The 13,806-nt window shown below is 55.7% G+C and overlaps 1 protein-coding gene, 1 non-coding gene and 1 pseudogene across 3 annotated transcripts; 1 reads left to right on the top strand and 2 right to left on the bottom strand.

Moving 5' to 3' along the window:
* The first annotated feature begins 1,956 nt into the window (after window positions 1-1,956).
* Window positions 1,957-2,148, top strand: LOC115893119 (annotated as a pseudogene).
* Window positions 2,149-3,480: 1,332 nt separating this feature from the next.
* RANBP1 (RAN binding protein 1) lies at window positions 3,481-13,716 on the bottom strand. Of its 2 annotated transcripts, none has more exons than XM_030914109.1 (6): window positions 13,454-13,716; window positions 11,950-12,086; window positions 8,323-8,480; window positions 5,390-5,518; window positions 4,459-4,524; window positions 3,481-3,885 (listed from the first exon to the last, which is right to left on the bottom strand). In XM_030914109.1, exons 1-6 carry the CDS (start codon window positions 13,466-13,468, stop codon window positions 3,785-3,787), a joined length of 606 nt encoding a protein of 201 aa, XP_030769969.1. In that variant the 5' UTR covers window positions 13,469-13,716; the 3' UTR covers window positions 3,481-3,784. The 2 variants fall into 2 exon arrangements, with proteins under 2 accessions (XP_030769969.1, XP_030769970.1); XM_030914110.1 differs by having other exon boundaries at window positions 3,481-3,882; window positions 13,454-13,611.
* On the bottom strand, window positions 4,301-4,425 carry LOC115893071. The gene has a single exon (XR_004053027.1). It is a non-coding gene; the product is annotated as a small nucleolar RNA SNORA77 (small nucleolar RNA).
* Window positions 13,717-13,806: the final 90 nt, after the last annotated feature.

Genomic DNA, 13,806 nt, shown 5'->3' with positions numbered 1-13,806 from the left:
CCTACAACCAGAACCCCATGCGGCCCTACCCTGCTGTGCAGGCATGAGGCTCCTTGGCCTGGAGGCCCCTGCTCGCCTGGGGAAGCATCCGGCCCCAGCTCCTCAGGGTGGGCAGGCCAGGGTTGTGGCTGTTGGAGGAAGAACCCAGGACTGGGGCCCGGACCCAGCCTTTAATGCAGCTAACTGCTGCACAGCAGAAATGGTGATGGGCTTTCTCCCAGGCAGCTCGGGTGGTAAGCACTGCTCTCAGGGTGCCCTGCTCCAGGAGGCCCAGTCTGGGGTGCTCACAAGCACTGAGGCAGTGGAGGGGTCTCAGGGCACAATAGTAAGCCTAGAGCAGACACCACTGGAGCAGATGCCTCGTTACCTGGGCTCTGCAGTGGCCACGAGTGAGCCTCTCGGTTGGCAACACACCTGCCACCTGGCGCCCATCTCTAGCCTCCCCCTTGCTCCCACCTTCCCCAAGGAAGTGCCTCCTCTAGTGGTACACACCACAGAACCTCTCAGGGTCCAGGTCTGACTCCAAGTTCATGCTTTGTGCAGGGTGCCAGGACAGTCACCTTCCTCCACCAGCTGAACCCTGGAGTAAACTACCAAATGCTGACCGTGGGAAGAAGCGGAATCAGGCCTACTTGGTGAGATGCCTTTTCCCTTGAGTTTTTAACACAGGTTTCCCTCTGCCACCCAGGCTGGAGTGCAGTGGTGCAGTCATGGCTCACTGAAGCCTCAACCTTCAGGGTTCAAGTGATCCTCCCACCTCAGCTTCCCAAGTAGCTGGGACCACAGACGTGCACCACCACGCCAGGTTATTTTTTAAATTTTTTTGTAGAGATAGGGTCTCTCACTATGTTGCCCAATCTGGTCTTGAACTCCTGGCCTGAAGTGATCCTCCCGCTTTTGCCTTCCAAAGTGCTGAGGTTACAGGTGTCAACCATTGCATCTGGCCTTGGGATCCCTTTTCCTTAACACAGAGGCCTGGGCAGAGGGATCCCCAGTAGTACAGACCCACTACTGGAGACAGAGAACTGAGTGAGGTCGGCACCGGCCTCCCCCACCAACATGGATGCTGAGCCCATGCCCTAGTTTCCTCCCCAAGAAGAGCTGAGATCCCAGGGAAAAGGAAAATGAAGCAGAAAGCAGGAGGCTCCCCAGCCTGCAGCCTGGCGGACAGACCTGGGATGGAAGGCTGAACCATACTGCATTTCTCACACAGTCCCTAGCACCGGCGGGACCCCATTCCGCTCACCATTGTCTGCCAAAGGGGACCCACTGGAAACACACTGGGCTGGACAGCTGGCGCGAGTGCCCACATGGGTGTCCTTGCAGAGCCTACCCTGTGTTCCCGTGGGGCCAGCACAGCTCCCTTCCTGCAGCACATCACATCCTGCAGTGTCAACAAGCTGCATCCTCAAATGCGCCCTGCAACACAGCCCCACCACAGGATGGCACTGTATCCCAGCCATTCCGAGGGGCCTTCCCACTGTTGAGGACTCTCCTTGGAGACATTTCTCCCATCCCCAGATGAAGGAAGTCAGCCTGGAATTTTATTAGAACCCCAAATCAAATACAGAATGCTAAACATCCTTTCTGTGCTGGGGGCATGGGGTGCCTGTCCTAGCCAAGGGCTTCCCTCCTGGAAGCTCCAGCCAGTGCATGGGGCCCTCCCTTTCACAGACATCAAAGCCTCCAATTGACACCTGTACCCCCAGCCTGTGGCCCCAGGGGTGACATGGCACAGCAAGGCACCATCTGCAGTAGACAGCGTCACCCTCCCAACACAAGGACCTCACTCGGCACGGGGCACAGGCTTCACCTCTCTTCTTGGGTGCAAAGTGCACCACTGTCCCCCTGCCAACCTGCTAAAAAGCCGTCCACAAGCATGAGGGCTACAGCTAACAGAACACAGGCAAGATGCCAGTGAGGAGTCTTCAGTTGGGCTGTTTAAAACCAGGAGCAAGGACCATACTTTCAGGGATCATTTCCATAGTTCATTACCAAAGAACTTTCTCTGAACATGTAGGGCACTGGAAACCACGAGGAGTCAGCACAGCCTTCTTTCCTGAGCTGGCCTTTCCCTCTGCAGGGGCCACTCTGCCACAGGGGCCAACCCAAGTCAGCCTTGGCTGATGCTACAGACCATAAAGTGGTTCCCATTTATGTAAAAATGAACAAACCTGAGAGTAGTTGCCTTTGGAAGTACATCCCCCAGAGCGGTGGTCCCCAACCATTTTGGCACCAAGGATCAGTTTGGTGCAAAACAATTTTTCCATGGATCAGGGGTAGGGGAGTGGTTTCAGGATGTAACTGTCCACCACAGATCATCAGGCATTAGGTTCTCATAAGGAGTGCACAACCCAGATTCCTCACATGTGCAGTTCACAATAGGGTTCGCACTCCTATGGGAATCTAATGCCCTGCTTATCTGAGAGGAGCTCAGGTGGTAAAGCTCACTCGCCCACCACTTACCTCCTGCTGTGTGGCCCAGTTCTTAACAGGCCACAGACTTGTACCGGTCAGTAGGCCAGGGGTTGGGGACCCCTGCCCCAGAGGGACAAAGGACTGGTGTTTAAACCAGCTGGCAGTCACCAGACACGACACAGCACATGGAGGCCAGAGAGAACTGGGCCCAGGCCCAGGTGGAGGGCACAAAAGAGCAAGTGATGGCAGCAGGCAGCCAGCCTCACAGTGAAGCATGTCTGGTTCATGATAAATGGTGACAGGGCACGTTATGGCAGTTGAGACCACACACTTAAGATGCTGTTTGCAGAGACAATCCATTACACGTGACAACCCCCAATGGCACACTGGAAAACATCTCCTTCTTTAAAGTTACTGCAGATGCCCATAACTCCAACACTGCCAAGTGTGGACTTCAAGTTCAGGAGGCCAAGACCCTGGAAGTTTTCTCCAAGGTCAAGGTATGACAGGCTTTCCAACAGAAGGGCTACAGGGCTGAGCCCCACCCAGCACACCAGACTGGCCTTTCCCTCCACAGTGGCCACTCCACCACAGGGGCCAGTCAGCCCTGGCCGATGCCAGAGACCTACTCAGTTGGCTACTGCCTCCTGCTCCAAAGCCAAGGTACCCTGATGGTCTTCCTTTCTCTCCTCAAAACACAGAAAGCCCACCCTTCCTCACCACAGAAAAAAGCAGTGGCTGTTCAGGCCATAAGGCGCAGTGGAGCCTGCCTCGGCAGAGCCCACGCTGCCCAGCCCACAGCTGTGCATTAGTACCACACTTGGCATCAGACACCCCTGGCCAGGCTCCCTCACCAGCACCAGCTCAGACACCTCAGCTTCAAGACCCACAGCAAGACACACGGACGACCTCAGACACCAGGATGTCTCTGAGGAACCCAGGCTATAGTGAGGTGCAGCACCCACCTGCGCTGCAGACAGGCCTGGACATACACCTGGGGGGCTTTTACGCAAGCAGTGCTCACAGCACAGGGGCCCGTACACACACAATCCTGCCATCTGGTCCAGGTTCCAAATGTGTTTTTTATTCACTATTTTTGATGACTATAAATAAGTGTTTCCACTATGGAAAAGAAAGTTAGCACAGTACATTTTCATGACTGGGGAATGGATTTTCTGAAGTCATCTTCAATAGGGCAAAAACTTAGAAACAAAACAAAAAAAAAACCTGAAAGTTGAATTCAGTTCTTTATATAACGTCCCTTGTAAAAAAGAAAGAATAAAAACAAACCAAAAAAGAGGGGCAGGGTAAAATTTTTTTAAAAAAAGGAAAGGAAAGAGAGGAAAAGGAAATAAAATAAGACGATTTATTGCTTCTCCTCAGCATCCTCCTTGGTCTCCTCCTTCACCGAGAGAGCTTCTAGCTTTTCCGCCACTTTTTCAGCATGATCATTTTTGCCTGATCCTGCTAAAACACAAGCAGTAGTGAGAAAACAGAAGCACAGTGCATTCAAGCACATGGCCCTCGCCAGGACGGTCCCAAGCACTGTCACCCACCCACAGCGGCTTGCCCGCCCTCAGGACAGACTCCTGCCTGGCCAAGCCGCCCCTGGAGTCTGTCTTCTTGAAATTCAATGACCAAAGGAAGCCAAGTGAATGCATTCAAGCACTGCCTAGTCAGGCTGCTCAGTGACATCTGGTCACTTGCCACCACAGCTGCAGTCCAGCCTCACAGGAGAGGTGACCAAGCCCTCTGAGAGACAAACCGAGGGCCATCATAAAGCACCTTCTGGTGAGCTCCAGGCAGTGCCCGGACTCCAATGCCTGCCCAGTTGGACGTGAGGCCAGCAACACTGACAAGCGCTCAGGGCTCCCCAGGAAGCACCTGTGTCCCCAGGGAGCTGCATCGCCCTGGATAGGTGAGGCAGCCACAGCACTCTGGAATGTTTATCTGGCAGACAGAAAAAGCACCCGCCTGGAAGTACAGTCAGGTGCAGAGTGAGTCTGCAAAGAAGCGCCCCCACCCATGGCACCACATCACCTTTCTTTTCTCTCTCTTCGATCTCTTTCCTGCATTCTTCAAACTTTGTTTTGAATTTCTGTGCATCTGTGGAAGAGAGAGAGATTTCCTAAGAGCTATGAGCAGTGGAAGGGACACGCTCTGCCGGGTCTGAAGAGTTGGGATTCACAGAAGACCCATTTCATGGTAATTTCTGACCTAAGAAAGGACTGGACCACCTGACTTCGGCCCTGGCCTTTTGTCTCCTTCATCTGACTGTAACCATTTGGGCAGAGCGGTGGAGAGCATGGACCCTTGGGCAACCAAGGGGCATGGGCTTCTTTGCCACAGTCTTGGCTCCCAACCATGTTGGAAGGGCTGCTGGGGCAGCCACTCCCAGGGCAAGGACAAGGTCACTCGGCACCAGACGGTCAGCTACCAGGCGCCAGGCCACAGTACCCACTGACTACTCCAGGAGCCAATGGACGCAGCTTGGACGATCTAGACTGTAGAGACCTCTGAGCAGGGGAGAGATCAGCCTGGGCCTGTGGATCTCTCCACAGGAGAGATGTGGGCACCCAGGCAACCATGAGGGGCCCCTGGCCCCAGTAAGCCAAAGCCTGGCACACGGATCAACACTGGGAGGAAGCCCTGGGTTGGGTCTCAGGTTTTGCATCAACTGATGGGAACCGGAGCTTGGAGAGCAAACCAAAGTGCCAGCCACAAGGCGGCTGAGGGGCCACTGCTGTTCAGCAGCTACTTGGCACAGCTTTGAGTTTTACGGGGAAGGCACTGCTCGTGGCTTCAGTCTGGGCATGGCCCCCAAACAGCGGGGCAGGGCAGCCCACACGACACACTTTCCAGTTACCGCCACCTCTCCCCAAAAGGCAACAGCATTTGTTGCACATAAGCCGCCACACTGCCACGCAGGTGAGCCCTAAGTCAGGCAGGTCCCCAGGGCCCCTTGGCTCACTCTCAGCATTCAGGAAGCGGATGGCCAGCAGCTCTGGCTTGGGGCACTCGTCGGCGAAGTCAGCGTGGGTGTTCCAGACCCAGGCACGGTCACTACCTGCGTTGGGCTTCAGCTCCATCATCGGCGTGACTGAGGAGAGAGAAGCTCGTGAGGATGGTGGGATGACTGCAAAGGCCAGCCCACCCAGCCCTGGGCCACAGAGCACCCTGCTCACCAACCTGAGGGGTCTGCTTCAGACAACACGGGGATGGTCAGTCTGGGGTGGGAGAACCAGGCTTAGACAAAGTACCACAGGGCCTGAGTTTTATTCAAACGTCTTTGAAAATGCCCCATATTTACTTAAAACCAGGACCATCCTAACCAGGAATGGGCAGCCTGCTCCCTGACCGTAAAGCTATCTCTGCGAGGAGATCCTGAGCCGTGTTCAACACCACTTGGCACACAGAGAAGCAGAGCTGGCAAAGCAGGCCCCAGCTGTATCCCAGGGCTGCACTCAAGCCCAACCCCGATCATCCTGACCCCGGCCGTGAAGTCAGAAGCCCGAGGTCAGACATCAGGGCACAAGGCCCAGGGGGTCCAGACTTTGCTGAGGGAACCCAACACATGGAGCCAGCCTATCTGAAAGTGGGGGGCAGCAGAAGGCTAGAAAGTGGGGCAGTTGCCAGAAGGGAGCCCACTGGGGCCATGGCCATGAATCCCCATGACTGATGCATGAGTGCCCACCTGCATCCCCATGACGGATGCCTGGAGGACACAGGAGACAGAGCCACGGCCTGCAATGGACGCCTCCACCCCAACTCCCTAGGCACAGGCAGCCCTAAGGGGAGATGGCCCTGCAGGCGACCACTCTTCAGAACAGCTCCCTGAGAACTCGGACCATCCCAGGTGCCCAGGCCCAGCCCAGGCCACATGCACCCCCAGGATACCCCTACATGTCACCATCTGAATTGGGAGCTGGGGGGTCTCACCTACTGCAGCCCGCCACAGCGGATGCAGGCCCCCTGCATGCCCCCTTCACCCCCCGCCCCCAAGCCAGCCCACAGCCTCCCCGACACCCTACCCAGAGGCCAGCCTCTACCCACTGCCACTTTCCCTGTCTAATAAGGGCCCATGATGGGCACAAGACACTACTGGCTACGCAGATGGCTCTGCCCAGATGCCTAGGGGCCCAGGACCAACTTATGATGCACACACAACCTACAACCTGACCAGGCTCTGGAAGCAGCACAGGGCATAAGGGAAGACCCCCAAAGAAATGATTCATATTGAGCTCAAGGAGGAGGACCAGTCAGAGTGCAAGCTTCCCCAGGACTAGATATGCTGGCTAGGGAGGGCGGGGAATCCAGGAGCCAGTTCCCAAGGAAGTCTGGCAGGCCAGGCCGTGCAGCGAGGTACCCACGGCACAGGCAGACCACCGTCTACCCCTCTGCATTGCCCTCAAGGGCTGAGCCACTCAGACTCCTGCCAGCAGTCATCCTGCACCTGGGATGAGGGGCCCTGCCCTGCCAGACACACATGACACTCGGCCAAATGACACTAGGGAGCTTACCGAGGGACACCCCAGGACAAGTATATTTCCAACATGCCACCAAGCCAGGCAGCACAGGTTCAATCTAAGGACAGCTGGCAGACAGACACACTTGGGACAACCTATTGTCACTTCTTTGCAGGCCAGGCTGGACCCCTCACAGGGTGGCTGGAGCTCTTGGCTGAATCTGCCCAAGGCCCTCTACTTATGTAGCTTCACAGGCGCCCAGGACCTGGTCACCTTCTCAAACCCGTCCCCTCCCGTTTCCTCCCCAGGGAAGATCCTGGTGAGAGTAGAACACACCATAACTGGGGAGGCTGGTGCCTGGGCACCTCACACATCTGCTCTCACACCCCCAATCTCACGTGTGCTCGCGTACACACACCCCCCTCCAGACACCACATACCCTCAGATACCACACCCACTCCAGACACCACACAACCCCCCAATACCACACCCCCCCGACACCACACACCTCCCGCCCCAGACACCACAAACCGCCCCAGATGCCCCCTACACACACCCGCAGATACCACACACACACCCCCAGACACCACACCTTCAGACACCACATAGTCCCCCAGACCACACATCTTCAGATACTACACACCCCCCTAAACACACACACCCCCCAAACACCCAATCACACACCCCCAAACACCACAAACCCCCCCAGACACCAAACACTGCCCCCCAGATGCCCCCTACACATACCCACGGATACCACACACCCTCCCCCAGACACCACACACTTTGCACTCCCCCTAGACACCACAAATGCCACCACACCACACCTTCAGACACCACATAGCCCCCCGGACACCACATACACACCCCAAACACCCAACCACACACCCCGACACCACACACACACACCCCCAAACACATCCCCAGACAACACCCCCCCCCAGATACCACATACACACCCGGAAACACCACACCCAACCACACCCCCAGACACCAGACCCCCAACCACACACCCCAGACACCACCACCAGTAGACACCACAGCCCCCCAGATACCACACACGTACTCCCCATCAACCTCCCAGACACCATCCCCCACTCCCCAGACACCACACACACACAGCGCCCCCTTGCCCTGCAGCACTCACTCCTCATCCCGAGCCCAGCCTGGGCGCCACGTCCTCCCATCAGGGCCCGTCTGGCTGACTCCACACCCCCGTGTGCTCTAAGCTTCGCTGCAGGCCTGCTCTGAGTTCAGAGGCATGTCTGAAAAACGTATTTCTGGTTTTAAATTCAACAAACACACCACAAACTTGCACTCCATGTAATAACACACTCCCCAGTTCCCAGTCAGCCCTGAAAGAATCTTCCGGAAGGTCCCAGGCTGAGCTGCTGAGGATTGTTGGGCCCAGCATGAACGCCCGCCCAAGGCCACCTACTGTAGTGGTTGGCACAGATCTTCAGGGTCTTGTCCCTCCGCATGAGAAGGCGGATGGCCCCTTTCTCCTTGTGCTTCAGAAGCTTGACATCACCAGTGCCTCGCTCCTTCCATTCTGGGAGATCGTTCTCTGAGGCAAATCGGAACAGTTTTGCCCGCCTGCAAGAAAAGCCATGAAGTAAGAGTGCAGACCTGCAGCCCACATGCAGGGCCTGCGCGGGAGGACACAGGACAACCCTGCACTGCAGGACCCGATGCCTCCACGCACGCCCCAGCCCTTCTTCAGGCTCCAAGAACTGCCTGTCATGACACCACCAGAAAGTGCAGCAACCCAACAAACTCCAGGTCATCTTGAATTCCAGTTCCACAACCGAAAGAATTAAGATGGCCAGGTGCAGTGGCTCACTTGTAATCCCAACATTTTGGGAGGCCGGGGCAGGAGGGTCATCTGAGGTTAGGAGTTCAAAACTAGCCTGGCCAACATGGTGAAACCCCGTCTCTACTAAAAATACGAAAGTCAGCTGGACGTGGTACCTGTAATCCCAGCTACTCAGGAGGCTGAGGCACGACAATCACTTAAGCCCAGGAAGCAGAGCGTGCGGTGAGCGCAGATCGCCCCACTGCACCTACAGTCACAATATTTCCCCCAGTGGAGACCAGCCCGGGCAAAAAAGCAAGAAACTATCTCTACAAAAAGATAAAAAATTAGCTGGACGTGATGGCTAACACCCGTAGTCTCAGCTACTCAAGAGGCAGAGGCAGGAGGATCCCTTGAGCCCAGGAGTTCAAGGCTGCAGTGAGCCATGATCCCACCGCTGCTCTCCAGCCTGGGTGAGAGTGAGACCCTATTTAAAAAAATAAAAAAAAAAAAAAGCCGGGCACGGTGGCTCATGCCTGTAATCCCAGCACTTTGGGAGGCCGAAGTGGGGGGATCACCTGAGGTCAGGAGTTTGAGACCAGCCTGACCAACGTGGAGAAACCCCATCTCTACCAAATATACAAAATTAGCCAGGTATGGTGGCACATGCCAGTAATCCCAGCTACTCAGGAGGCTGAGGCAGGAGAATCCCTTGAACTGGGAGGCCAAGGTTGCAGTGAGCTGAGATCACACCATTGCACTCCAGCCTGGGCAACAAGAGCGAAACTCCATCTCAAAAAAAAAAAAAAAGAGGCCAGGCTCGGTGGCTCACGCCTGTAATCCCATCACTTTGGGAAGCCGAGGCAGGCCAATCATGAAGTCAGGAGATTGAGACCATCCTGACTAACTCGGTGAAACCCCATCTCTACTAAAAATACAAAAAATTAGCTGGGCATGGTGGCAGGCACCTGTAGCCCCAGATATTCAGGAGGCTGAGGCAGGAAAATTGCTTGAACCTGGGAGGCGGAGGTTGCAGTGAGCTAAGATCACATCACCATACTCCAGCCTGGGCAATAGAACAAGACTGTTTCAAAAAAAAAAAAATGAGAGAAAAATGGCCCAATATACGGAAAGAAGCCCCCTGGGTGGGCTGGGCATCCCATGGTCACTGTGCAACAGCACCCCAGCCCCAGAGATCTGCAAAGACAGCATGGATCAGGTGTGGGCCAAGGACCTCCGTCACGACACCACCAGAAAGCGCAGCAGCCCAACAAACTCCAGATCATCTTGAATTCCAGTTCCACAATCAAGAGAATGAGACGACCCAGCGCGGTGGCTCACGCCTGTAATCACAACATTTTGGGAGGCCGAGGCAGGCGGATCACCTGAGGTCAGATGACCCACAGAAGAGGCCCAGGCCTCTAACCAGGCAACAGGTCCTGGCCAACACCCGGTCCTCCTGCCCAGGAACAGCCCTTCCCGCTGGGGACCAGGGCACCCAGAACCTAGCAATGCACTCAGGGCTCAGGCTGGCGCCTTCCTTCTGTGCACAGCTCCACCTGCCTCTCAGACGACTCCACTCTCTGCCCCAACATGATTCTGGCAAGAGACTATCTCACAAGGTTCCCCAACAGGACGCCCCTGAGGCTTTACCGCAAAGACCCGGGCCCACCCTGCTGGCCTCACTTCCCTCAGTGAGGGCCTGGGCCCAGGCCACCAGGAGCACCTCCCACCCGACGTGGGCAGTGAGAGGATAGAGGCAAGCACTTCACCCCAGCAAGGAGCTACTCCCAAACAGGCTGCAGCAATGCATCAGCAGAGTGGAGACCTGGCCACCCAGTGGCTTCAGGGAGATGTCCATCACCCTCTGTGACCAAAGGGTGACACACAGCTCTCCTTTCCCAGGTATCCCTCCTGGCCCTTTCCTTGGAGAAGAAACTCACAGTAGGAATGACTCTCTCTGCTTCCCTCCCCCACCCCAGAGCAACCAAACCTTAACCTGTTCTCTTAAAGCAACTTCAAGGGTGGGGGGTTCCATTAACTTGAACAGGGAAAAACTACAATCTCATTTCACTAAGGTGTGTAACTAAACATGATGTTTGTTGTAATCTTGAGTACAGGCGACAGGCCAGTCTCTGCGGTGCTGTGACGCTGTCACAAGACACAAGGCTGGTACCCACCACTGCAAATAGCTCTTTTTTTTTTTTTTTGAGACGGAGTCTCGCTCTGTCGCCCAAGCTGGAGTGCAGTGGCCAGATCTCAGCTCACTAAAATCTCCGCCTCCCGGGTTCACGCCATTCTCCTGCCTCAGCCTCCCGAGTAGCTGGGACTACAGGTGCCCACCACCTCACCCAGCTAGTTTTTTGTACTTTTTAGTAGAGACGGTGTTTCACCGTGTTAGCCAGGATGGTCTCGATCTCCTGACCTTGTGATCCGCCCGCCTCGGCCTCCCAAAGTGCTGGGATTACAGGCTTTGAGCCACCGCGCCCGGCCATGCAAATAGCTCTTAACTGAAAGTGTCAAGCACACGTACAGAATCTTTTCAGGTGGTTTTAATAACTAAACCATCACCTACTTTCATATGTAATCGCAAGTATTATGTTGTGTATTAAGGGTGGGCCAGGCGAGGTGGCTCACGCCTGTAATCCCAGCACTTTGGGAGGCTGGGGCGGGCAGATCAAAAGGTCAGGAAATCGAGACCATCCTGGCTCACACGATGAAACCCCGTCTCTAATAAAAATACAAAAAATTAGCCGGGCGTGGTGGCAGGTGCCTGGAGAAAGCTGAGGCAGTAGAATGGCGTGAACCCGGGAGGCGGAGCTTGCAGCGAGCTGAGATTGCGCCACTGCACTCCAGCCTGGGCGATAGAGCGAGGCTCCAGCTCAAAAAACAACAACAAAACACTGGGTGGGGGATTTATAAGCTTCACAATGCCAAAGAACTCTGCTGCAAAAAGTTAAAATCCCCTGCTCAACCAAAGGGACTCAGAAGCCAGTGGCAAGAAACGGCAGTGGGGCCGCCATGTCAGTGAACAGAGCAGCAATAACGGGATGCCCTTCATGCAACTGGCTGCAGGGCAGCAAGGGCACCTGGTGAAGATTCATGAAAGGAATGGGTTAAATTTCCACTTTGGATTAGTCACCAAGCAACTTTAGGCCCTTTCTTTAAAGAACCTTAGTCTGATTCAAAGTCAGGCCAAGACCTTGACACCCAAAAAAGCTGTAACTTCAACCTTAAAGAGTCCTATTTCTGGGATATCAGCCTACTTACATTTTAAAAAGTTCCTCTTCATCTTCTTCCAGCGTTTTAATTTCTTGCTCAGGAAGAGAAACTATTGGCTCAAACTGAGGGTCATGGTTGGATTCGTCTGTATTCTCAGTGGAAGTATCATGGTCCTCATGAGTGTCCTGCGGAAATACAAAGAGGTTACACTGCTGGCCTATGGATCTGGCTCACAGCCAGAGCCCAACCAGTGCTTGCAGTGGTCAGCCCCCCGACAGTAAAGGGACTTCAGCTACAAGGATGGGCCCCACCCCAAAGCAAGAAATTAGGCCCTCCCTTCCACACTAGAAAAAGTTTGCATTTACGCCCAGCTCCATACACTCAGTGTGAGCCTACAGGGAGACACCCGAGTTTGGGGCCCCTCCCCCAGATTCACAGACATCAGTCAGATCTGTGCACAAACTGATGGGGGGCCCTACAACTCCGCCAGCGCTGCGCTTGCAGAGTGGCCTGGGAGTAACTGCCTCATCTCTTTGAGTATCAGTTTCTTCCTCATCCATAAAATGCAGAGGATACCTGCTGCGTGAAGATCAAAGGACACAATGATGGGTCGAAATAGATTTTGAAATGTTACTTTAAAGCAAAATGTAACTATTTCAGGTTTTACTAATTAGCAAATAGTCGTGCTCTTGCTTACTAGAATGAAAACAGTCGCTACAAGACTGCTAGTATTTACATTGGATTCATAGTTCTGCCAGCAATTTTTTCACAGTTCAAGAAATTACGTTAGTAACTAGATAAATTGTACCGGTGAAAGTCATGAAATCCTGACCCAATTTAGAGGATAAGAGAGCACCAATAATCATATTTTAGTCTTCCAGAACACGTGCCTTGGTCACCCAGAAATCCGTAAGAGACCCAAGACTTCACCACTAGACTCAAACTGGAAAAGAAAACATAAGCTTTTTGCTGCTCTTCAGTGTTTCCCACAGCACTGCGGCTCTGCAGCGGCCCGCACTCAACCAGACACCTCAGCCAACAAAGCCGCCGCCTGGGTCGGCGCGTCCAGGACCTGTGCCCCACGCTGGAACGCGAGCTTCTGCCACAGAGGCCAGAGGCGGTTCCAGACGTGAGAACCGAATGAATGAAGTGCTGCGTGGGCGACGAAAGGAATAAATGCACCGTACTAGTGGGAAGCCCCAAGTGGGCCGAGCCGCAGGAAACCCGCCGCCCACACCAGTTCCCGGAGGCTGGGGCCGCCCCGCGTGGCAACGGCCGCTCCCCAACCCACCCCAAGGTCACGCGGGCGCCCTGCAGCCCCCAGGCCTCTGCAGAGCCTGCACCCCCAGACGCCCCAACTCCGCACGCCTCGAGCCCCCAAACCCCACGCGTCCCGACCCCGCGCCACCGAGGCCCAGCAGACGGCCGAACCTGCAGGCCGGCGGGGGTTGGTGGCGGCTGCGCGGGCCGCCCACGTGGCCGCTGATAACGGCCCCGGTCCCACCGGCCCCGCCCGCCCACCCACCCTGTCCCCACTTGGGCCCGGCCGCACCTTGGCGGCCGCCATGGGGGCGCGGCGGCGGCGGCGGCTCGGCTGGGTCGGTCGTCGCTGGCTCCGCGGCCTCTGGGCGGCTACTCGTAGCTCCTTCCCTCCGCGTCTGGCGCCGGCGCCTCCCGCCCGCCCGCTCTTCCCTCCGCCCCGCGACCCGAACCTCGACCCCTGACCCCAGCGGCGGGAAACGCGCCGCGATTCAAAACCAGTACAGCTTTATTGGCTCAGGCGGCGGACACTCTCATTGTCCGGCCCGCCCCGCGCTTCCCGCCAAAACGCCCGTGGCGCATGCCCGGCCCGCCCGTCAGCCAGAGGAGCGCGCACTCCCGGCGACCCCCGCGCGCACTTCCGTC

This window comes from Rhinopithecus roxellana, chromosome 13 (genome assembly GCF_007565055.1).
Source record: "Rhinopithecus roxellana isolate Shanxi Qingling chromosome 13, ASM756505v1, whole genome shotgun sequence".
Classification (NCBI taxonomy): Eukaryota; Metazoa; Chordata; class Mammalia; order Primates; family Cercopithecidae; genus Rhinopithecus; species Rhinopithecus roxellana.
The sequence above is the reverse complement of the archived record's forward strand: the minus strand, read 5'-3'. Positions and strand labels throughout refer to the sequence as shown.

Coding starts and splice junctions, on each gene's coding strand:
- RANBP1 (XM_030914109.1), bottom strand. Junction 5,519..8,322: donor GATCTGTGCCAACCACTACA/GTAGGTGGCCTT, acceptor CTCTCTCCTCAG/TCACGCCGATGATGGAGCTG. Junction 3,886..4,458: donor CGAAGAGAGAGAAAAGAAAG/GTGATGTGGTGC, acceptor CTTGTGTTTTAG/CAGGATCAGGCAAAAATGAT.